The 10,292-nt window shown below is 38.7% G+C and overlaps 1 protein-coding gene across 1 annotated transcript in view; it reads right to left on the bottom strand.

Moving 5' to 3' along the window:
- Positions 1 to 2,776: 2,776 nt before the first annotated feature.
- LOC102397942 overlaps positions 2,777 to 10,292 on the bottom strand; it is a 61,535-nt gene continuing 54,019 nt past the window's right edge. The window contains exon 16 of the mRNA XM_045163242.1: positions 2,777 to 8,998. Within this exon, the coding sequence (XP_045019177.1) occupies positions 7,368 to 8,998 (1,631 nt within the window). The 3' untranslated portion in view covers positions 2,777 to 7,367. The remainder of the gene's footprint in view (positions 8,999 to 10,292) is intronic.

Raw genomic sequence — 10,292 nt, 5'->3', positions numbered from 1 at the left:
TTAAACCTTCACCTCAAAGCTATGACTTATTTTTGTCATAGCAAACTGTATTTGCTTAGTATTTGTTAAAGGAATTTGAACTTCCCTATTTTGGTATCATTTAAGTCACTGTGAAAATGAGTTAACATGCGGTCCTATCCTTTGAACTTCACAGTTTGCCCTTGGCTAGTTTAGGGACTTAGACTTTGGGATGCTTGCTATCATGCCCAGAAGGGATGAATGGCTCAGGACAGGTACTGTCTCTGTATTATGCTGCTGACCTGCTATGCTTCTGAAGGTCAAAAATGTTATGTTCCAAGCAGAGTGCCCAATAAAAATACTGGGCTCTGAGGTTCTAATAAGCTCCCCTAGGAGCCATTTCACACGTTGTTGAAATTCACTGACGCAACTTAAACTAAGTGCTCAGGACTCCTAAGGCTTCCCTGGTGGCTCAGATGGTAAAGCATCTGCCTGCAATGAGGGAGACCTAGGTTCGATCCCTGGGTTGGGAAGATCCCCTGGAGGAGGAAATGGCACCCCACTCCAGTACTCTTGCCTGGAAAATTCCATGGATGGAGGAGCCTGGTAGGCTGCAGTCAATGGGATCACAGAGTCGGACATGACAGCAACTTCACTGGAACTCCTAAAGCTTGTTCCTGGCTTCCTCTGGACTCCAATCCTTGTACCTTTCCCCTTGTCTGAGATCGTTTCGTAAAAACATCGATGTTAAGCATGACAATATGCTGAGTTCTTTGATGTTTTCCTAGTAATCATAACTCAGATAATCTTGAGGAGTTTCCACAGTCATTCATCATGACTCTTATTTAAAGTCTGACCATTCCGTTCATATAAGCACATGTGGTTTCTCTTTGTGGTCAACATTATGTCATACATGGTACCCATTATATACACAGCTTTGTGTAAACACTCTGTGAGGGAGGGAGGCAATCAATATAAAAATACACTGCTGTGTATGGCCATTCACTCACACACACATATACTGAAGGAAACAAAAATGTTAATGTGTCTAATGAGGGAAACAAAAAGGTTAAAGGAATTGGACAGTGGCTGGAGGTGAGGCTGATGAAAGAAAAATGGCTGTAAGGTGACTTGGTCAACCAGACACAAGACAGCGGGATTCACTGAGACGTTTTTCAGGCACCTCACACACAGTGTCCAAAACCAAGTCAACCTTAGCCTTCTTTGATCTCTCTGCTACTTCAAACCTAAGAGATTATCTATATCTTTGACAAAGTTACGAGATGGCGCCAGCACTGAAGACTGAAGATGGTTTCACGCGGAAACTGAAATGGTGGCCAAGATGTACTGCAGCATGAGAAACAGGCGTCAGAGACCAATGCATATTACTTGATCCATTTTAGTAAAAATGAGTAGTGACAAGGAAACAAGGATTCACACTACATGAAGGAATCTGGGAAAGTGATATGGGCATGGACTCTGTAGCCAGCCTAAATGGCCTCCGATCCCTAACCTCATACTTTGTAACAACAGTACAACTTTGGGCAAATTCCTTAACCTTTCTATTCCTCAGTTTTCATTGTAAAATGAGGGTAATATTACCTACCACATCAACTTGCTAGAAAGGTTAAGAGTTGACATGTTTAAGCATTCAAGATAGTGGTGGATGTACAGTAATACCATGTGTTTGTTTGCTCTTACCATTTTTATGGGTGCATCCTCATGGTGATGATTCTGGCCAAGTGACACATGCATAAACTCAGTGTGTATGAATATACAGAAGGCGTGGAATTACGAACAAAGGGTAACAGACATGAGAGACATTCACCCTGGAGACACAGATTTGGGGGAACTCTGTAGCTCACTGAGTGTAAAATGCCTTCAACGGGAATTAAGTCACTCATGGAACACATTGCAAGTGAGAAAACAGTGGCCTTGGATGGACCCCGGGAAGCACACTGTTTAATACTAAACATGGGCTGAAGACAGATTCTCTGAAGAAGGGCAAGAACTGAGAAACCAGGGAAGGACATTTAAGTCAGAGAGGTGGGCAGCAGTCCACAGGGGGCTGGGAGGTAGGGGGAAGAGGACAAAAGGGAACTCTTAGACCTGCTTAAGCCAGGTGACCGTGACAGAGATCATCCTTTAGTTGTCACTGGTGTGAAAGGGACATGATGGGGTGAGGACAGGTAGTGGACTGAACAGTCACACAGCGTGTGTCTGTGAGAGAAAAGAGAAGGGCACAGCTCAATGGACAAGTGAGCCATAAAGTGCCTGCTGCTGCCGCTGCTGCTAAATCGCTTCAGTCGTGTCCGACTCTGCGACCCCATAGACGGCAGCCCACCAGGCTCCCCCATCCCTGGGATTCTCCAGGCAAGAACACCGGAGTGGGTTGCCATTTCCTTCTCCAATGCATGAAAGTGAAAAGTGAAAGTGAAGTCGCTCAGTTGTGTCCAACTCTTAGCGACCCCTTGGACCAGAGCCTACCAGGCTCCTCCATCCATAGGATTTTCCAGGTGAGAGTACTGGAGTGGGGTACCACTGCCTTCTCCATAAAGTGCCTAGGGGTGAGGAACACAGGTACAGATTATGGACACAGAAGGGAATTAAGAGGGAGAAGTTAAAGACCAAAAACAGGCATAAAAGAAAGACAGAGGTCCTATACACATTGGGAAATATGGGGGAATGTGTTAAACCACAAAGAGGAATATTGACTGTGGAAGAGGAGTAGCCCATACTCTTCAGGTTGTAAGAAGTCTTACTGAGCAATGAAATCTTACACACAAATCTTCTCTGGGGAACAGAACTCTGAACAAGCTGAAGGTCACCCAGTTTTATTTTCTTGAGAACTATTTATGGATAACAACAAAGAAGACTGCAGGTCTTCCATTCCTCCAGGTAATTTAGGATTTCGAATAATTAAGATAAACTACCAGAGACCAATGACTTTGGACTACAAGTTTTGCTGTATTCTGAGTCCTTCTTTGGCATCATAAACTAGGCAAAGAAATAGAAGATGTATAAAAGAACAAAACAGAAAATCAAACAACTGAAAAATTCAAAAACCAAAATGAAAATTCACTGCGTGAGCTCAATAGTAGATTATACATAAGAGGGAAAGAATTAGTGAGCTCAAAGAGAGCTCAATGGGAATTAGTCAATATGAGCAACAGAGAAAAACACCCTGGGGAAACAAAAAGGTACAAGTCTGAGGGTCCTATGGAAGAAGAACAAGAGCACACCATTCATGTTACTGGAGCCCCTGAAAAAGAGGGGCTGAAAAAACTATTTGAAGCATAAGTAAAAATTTCCCAATTTTTCCAAATGGCATATACTACAAAATTTTAAAAGTTAAGCAAACACCAGACAGGATAAGCCCCAAATGTTATGGCAGGTTGCATCATGATCAAACTTCTGAACTCTATATACAAAGAAAAAACACTGAAAGTACTTGACAAAATGGATACAGTACAGATACAGAAATAATGAGTCAAATGGCAGCAGATTTCTCATCTGAAACCATGGAAGACAAGGAAATGACTTGCCTTTCAAGTACTAAAAGAAAAGAACTGTTGACCCTGAATCCTATACCCCACAAAAACATCCTTTGGGAATGAAGGAGAAATAAAGACATTCTTAGACGAAGGAAAACAAAAACATTTGTTACCAGAAAACCTACCACAAAAAGACAGGCTACAGGTGTTCTTGGGGTAAATAATTTAAAAAGAAAAACTGTTAATGGAAGAAACCTGGGATTTCAAGAAGGAAGAAAAGAGCAATGTAATGAGTAAACAGACTGTGCTTCTTATGAGTTTTGCAAAAGTGGTTTGACAGCTGAAGCAAAAAAAAAAAAAAAAATCATCCAATATGGTGCTCAGCATACAAAAAGGCAACACTTTATAGACAGTTATATTAAAGAATGGAGAATAACGTACCCAATGGAAGTAAGTTTCTACATGTCAAAGTGCTAAAATGTTGATACTGTACACTCTGATAAGTTATGTATGTACAATATAATACCTAAAGTAACCACTAAAAAACAAGACATATTCTCAAAAACATCACAGATATATCAAGCGGAATTCCTAACATTAAAAGTTAGTAACTTTTAAAAGTTACTTAAAAGAAGGCAAAACAAACAAAAAGTACCTCCCAAAACCAAACAACAGGGCAACAAAAACCAGGTAACAAAAACATCATAAAATGGTAAGTGTAAGCCCTGAAAATATCAATAATTATTTTAAACTTAAATGACCTAAACATACCAATTTTTAAAAAGAAATCAGTAAAATAGACATTAAAAAATGAGGCAAGTATATGCTACTCACAATATTCACATATTACATTACTTGAAATGTAACAATATAGATAAGGTTGAAAATATATTATGGAAAAATATAAACCATGCACACATTAATTAAAAATCTCAATAGTGACTATATTAATATCAGATAAAGAATACTTCAAAGCAAAAAAACTTCACAGGAGCAAAAAGAAAACAAAGAATAATGATAAAAGGGTCAATACACCAAGATAACATAGCAATCCTAAGTGCATCTGTACCAAGTAACAGAGCTTTGAAATGCATGAAGTGAAAACTGATAGAACTTAAAGGAGGAAGAGATAATTCTAGAATTAAACTGCAGGACAACACCCCCCTTTTCAGCTATTGATAGAAATTAGAGGCAGGAAATCAGCAGACAAAATCGGAAAAACATCATCAATGAACAGGATCGGGAACACACATATACAAATTCCACCCAATGACAGTAGGATACACGTTCTTTTCAAGCAGCCTTATTGAACATTCAAGATAGACTATATCTTGGATCATAAAACAAACCACAACAAATTTAAATAGCCAAATCAAATATAAAACAAATGAAATCCAAAACAAGAAGAAAGCACAAAATACTCCGAACACTGCAAAATTAAACAACATACTTCTAAATAATCAATGGGTTACACAGACAGTCTTGAATAAAGAAATATTTAGACCTGAATGAAATGTAATTAGAACATAATAAACTACAACAGTACTGAGGGAAATTTATAGAATTTAATGCTTATATTAATAAAGTGAAAAAAAAAAATCCTCAATCAATAACCTAAGCACCCGCCTCAAGAAACTGCAGAGGAAAATAGTACCAAAGCAAATAGAAGAAATGATGTAATAAGGATCAGGGGGAAAAAAAATCAGTGAAATTAGGAAAAGACAGAGGAAAAAATGATATAAAGTGCTGGGGTTTTTTTAATGATTTAAAAAACTGATATATGTCTGAGAAGACTGACAAAAGAGAACACATTTCCAACATCAGGAATAAAATATGGGTTATAAATACAGATTCTGCTGCCATCAGAATGATAATAAAGGAACACTTTAAACAAATAAGAACATTTAGATGAAATGGGACAATTTCTAGAAAAAGATAAACTATAAAAACATATCCAATATGAAACAGAAACTGAATAGTTCTATACATATTAAATAAAATAAATAAGTAATTAAGAAGCATTCAAAAGAAAATTCTTCAAGACTAAATGGTTCACTGGAGAATACTACCAATCATTAAAAGAATACACCAAACCAATTCTATACTATACACTGTCTTCTGAATAATAGAACACCTTTTAACACATGTTAAGAGGCCAGAATCACCTAGACACCAAAATCAGAAAATGACAATGGAAAAAGAAAGAAAAAAAGAAAGAAAGAAAGAAAACTACTTAATACATACCATTGTCACTCATAAAATGAGAGGAAAACTTCCTCAACAAAATACCAGCATATTAAATACAGTAATATATATAAAAATAACTGTACTCCATGACCAGGTAGGGCTTATTCTAAGGATACAAGCCTGGCTCAGCATTCAAAACTCAAATAAATGTAATATATAACAATAGGCTAGAGAAGAAAAAAACACAAGACTCTATCAGTTGATTAAAAAAAAACCATTTGACAAATTCAACACTCATTCATAGCAACAAAAAATTCTCAGCCAATTAGGAATATGGGAAACTTTCTAAACTTGATAAAGAAAGCCCTATGAAGAAAACCTTACAACTAACACCATAGTTTATGATTAAAATCCGAATGTTTTCCCCCTAACATCAGGAACCGGCCAAGGACATGTTTTCTCACTACTAGTCTTCAAAATCATATTGGAAGTCCTAGCAAGTGCAATAAGACAAGAAAAGAAAATGATAGGTATATAGATGAGAAGAAAGAAATAAAACTTCTCTACTTGCAGATGATATTTCTATGTAGAAAATCCCAAGCATTCTATCCAAAGAAATAGCAAGATTGTAGGATATGAAAAATATATATATACTAAAGACCATATGGAAGTTGAAAATTTTAAAATCAATGCAATCTATAATTACTAAAAACCACCAAACAAAAAACCCACATCTATATATAAATCTTATAAAAACTGTACAGAACCTATTATTGAGACTTATTAAATAACAATGAAATAAATCAAGAGATAGCAAATAAATATACAGACATAATACATTCATAAACTGGAAGACTCAAGACAGCAAACATGCTGACTCTAAACATATTATTCTGCCAATTTAACTCAATTTCTTTCAAAATTCAATAATTTTTCTAGTAAAAACTTACATAAAACTTTATATGGAAATTCAAAATAATAAGAATGCTAAATCAGTTTTAAATAAGAATACTGAAGTTTTAAATAAGAAGACTGAACTGGGAAAAGAAGAATCACTTTACCCAATTAAAAGACTTACCATATAACTAGAGCAATCAGTAAACCAGGATTAGTATAGGACCACAAAAAAGTCTGAATATTAGCTCTTTAAAACCATATAAAAAAAGGTTTGTCTTTTAAAAATCAAAGACTAAATAGTCTTAAACAGTGCAAAACAACATGCCCATTCACATGTGAATTCTTAGCTCCTTAAATATAAAAGTATTTAGTGTCTCAAACTAAAATTTAAGCTCCTTAAGAATAGAGACAATGTTTCAGAACAAAGAAGATGTTCGATGAAAGGTTCCAGACCTGTCTAACTCACCTTACATTGGATGGCAATGAATGTATATACAAGACACATAGTATAGGTTCTTTACCATGGAAACAAAACCCTCTTCCTACCAGTTAACTAAGGAATCTGACAAAGTGCCACAGTTTGGCAAGAAGTCTGAAAGAAACTTTTTTGCAGTTCATTTTCTAAGTCTCTCCCTTCTTTTTTAAAAAAAAATTCCTGAGATAATAGTGAAATGTAAACTAAGTAAGATGGAGCTGAAGGCTTTCCGAAGTGCATAATAACCACTGGGTCTCTCTCCTTGATGAATTCTCACATGCAGAATAAGGCTCTAGGTTGGGTCAATTTCCAATATGAGTCTTTAGACGATAATTAATAACCTGCAATAGTTTTTCTCACAGGGAAGAAAACTGTGGGGTTTCTCTTTGGTATGAATGATCCGATTCTGAGTAAGATGTTTCTTCTGGCAAAAGATTTTCCTCAGTGGTTACATTCAAAAAGTCTTTCCCCAATAGGAGTTCTTGAAGGTTGACTGAGGTTTGCCCACTTGTAAAGGGTCTTCCCACTTCTGTCACATTGACAGGGTTTCTCCCAGTATGAACCCTCTGGTGCTGAGTAAGGGACGAGCTGCGACTGAAGGCCTTTCCACACTCACTGCACTCATAGGGCTTCTCTCCAGTGTGGATGATGGAGTGTCGAATGAGGTTTGTGCTCCAGCAGAAGGTTTTTCCACACTCCATGCATTCATAGGGCTTCTCTCCACTGTGAATCCGCTGGTGTCTGGTGAGGCCAGACCTGCGGTTGAAGGCCTTCCCACACTCCGTGCACTCATAAGGCTTCTCTCCAGTGTGGATGCTAAAGTGCCGAATGAGGTCTGCCCGATTACTAAAGGCTTTCCCACATTCTTTGCACTCAAAAGGTTTCTCGCCAGTGTGGGCTCTTTTATGTAAGATAAAAGTGGAACAGTGGGTGAAGGCCTTTCCACACTCGGTGCACACATAGGGCTTCTCCCCAGTGTGGATCCGCTGGTGCCTCTTGAGGTATGACCTGTGGTTGAAGGCCTTCCCGCACTCGAGGCACTCGAAGGGCTTCTCCCCGGTGTGGATGACGTAGTGGTGAATGAGGGCTGCGCTCTCACAGAAGGCTTTCCCACATTCGCTGCACTCGTAGGGCTTCTCCCCAGTGTGGGTCTGCTGGTGCCACATGAGGTAGGACCTGTGTTTGAAGACCTTGCCACACTCAAAGCACTCATATGGATTCTCGCCACTGTGGATGATGTAGTGTCGAATGAAACCCGGCCTATCTCGGAAGGCTTTTCCACATTCTTTGCACACAAAAGGTTTTTCTCCAGTGTGGCTCCTGTTATGTAAAACAAAAGTGGAACGGTGGGTGAAGGCCTTTCCACATTCACTGCATTTATAAGGCTTCTCCCCACTGTGAATCCGCTGGTGTTGTGTCAGGTGTGACTTGCGGTTGAAGGCCTTGCCACACTCCATGCACTTATAGGGCTTCTCTCCGGTGTGGACCATGTGGTGTTGAAGGAGATAAGTGCTCTTACTAAAGGTTTTCCCACACTCTGTGCATTCATAGGGCTTCACTCCAGAATGAATCCTCTCATGTCGAGCAAGGAGGCGTTTCTTATTAAAAACTTTCCCACACTCATTGCATTTGAAGAGACTTTCCTCTTCCTGAATCAGGGGATCTTTACCTGATCCACAGGAGTCACGGTCATGGACAGCACCCCCTGGAGGGACTGGCTCCTCTACGATCCTTGAACACACACCACCAGCTGTCCCTAAGCTGCCATGTTCACAGCGTGGATTCCCAGGGAGCTTCCCGTTCTGGGGTTCTATCTCTGGTCTCAAGCATCCTTCATGCCTTTCCAATGGCTCTTCTTGATTGTTGATTTGGCCCAACTGGGAGTCCTCTGAAACTCTCTGTGTTAGCTGTTCTTGGACTGAGGCTCCCTCAAACAGGAATGGCTCAGAAGTGGTAGATTCTCTGGTCTTGGGTTGTCCTTTGTCACCTGAAAGAAATTCAACATACAGAAAGACCTGTTAATAATGCCAGCATGGAAGTTCAATATTTCAGTGTTAAAAATGAAGACGAAAATAGTGCCTCTGTGTCTGCCATGTTTCCCTACCTCTGAATCCCAGGATAAGAATTTATTTCTCTCCTGATCTTGGACTGTTAAAACCTTGAAAGAGGGACCCAGAGGAGTGGCTCTGTAAGGGGATGGGGTGCTGGAAAAAGGCACAGTCAATTCCAGATGGGATAGTTATGCAGATAAACAACTCATGTGGGTCCAGACAGTTTATGCTGAAGAGATGACTCAGTTCAAAACCTGAAACACCAACTATATGATCAGAAGGCCAAGGTTTGAACCATAAGATAACAACTAGGAAACAGACAAAGGAAAGACAAGGGCACTGAGTCACGCAGGCACTGATTTAATCAGTTGTGTTTATGTAATGAGAGTCAGTGGAATTCTTATGTTGGCAATACTCCATGCATATATTGCCATACATCAATGCCAAGAGGCTAATGAGTCTGATGACGTGGTAGCTAATGTTTGGAAGCCCTCCAAAATCTGTTTAAAAAAAAAAAAATCTATTGAAAACTTATTGGACAAAGACTTTGCAACAACTATCTTATAAAAGCTCAAGGAGCTAAAGAAAGATACAGAGAAAGTCAAGAAAGCTAGGTAAAAACAAAATGTAACTATCAATACAAAGAAAGAAAACCTAAAAAGAAATGAAAAAGAGGGAATTCCCAGGAGGTTCAGTAAAGTTAAGACTCCAGGCTCTCACTGCCAGGGACCCAGATTCAATCCCTGGTCAGGGAATTAAGATCTCACAAGCCACAAAGTGCAGTCAAAAAAAAAAGAGCAAAAGAAATGAGAAATTCAGGAGCAAAAACTTCATTAATTAAAGTGAAAAACTCACTGGAATTATTCAAACGAAAATTTATACAGAAAGAAGAAATAATCTGCCAAGTTGAAGATAGAATAATGTTAAATACTGAGTCTAACAAACAGACAAAAAGAAAAGATTGAACAACAGTGAGTAGAGCCTAAGGCACCTGTGATACACTTAATGAACCAACATACTCACTGAGACATTCCCAGAAAGACAAGAGAGAAGGGATCAAAGAGAGTATCTGAAGAGCTGAAGAGGTCCAAAAATGGATGAAACATCCAAGAAGTTCAATGAATTCCAAGAAAAATAAACTCAGACACACTGAGGAAACTGTAAACAAACTTTTGTAAGGCAAAGAAAAAGTATAGCAAGTACGAAGCAACCTGTTATATACAAGCGATT

The sequence above is a fragment of the Bubalus bubalis genome, chromosome 18 (assembly GCF_019923935.1).
Source record: "Bubalus bubalis isolate 160015118507 breed Murrah chromosome 18, NDDB_SH_1, whole genome shotgun sequence".
In the NCBI taxonomy this organism is placed as follows: domain Eukaryota; kingdom Metazoa; phylum Chordata; class Mammalia; order Artiodactyla; family Bovidae; genus Bubalus; species Bubalus bubalis.
The sequence above is the reverse complement of the archived record's forward strand: the minus strand, read 5'-3'. Positions and strand labels throughout refer to the sequence as shown.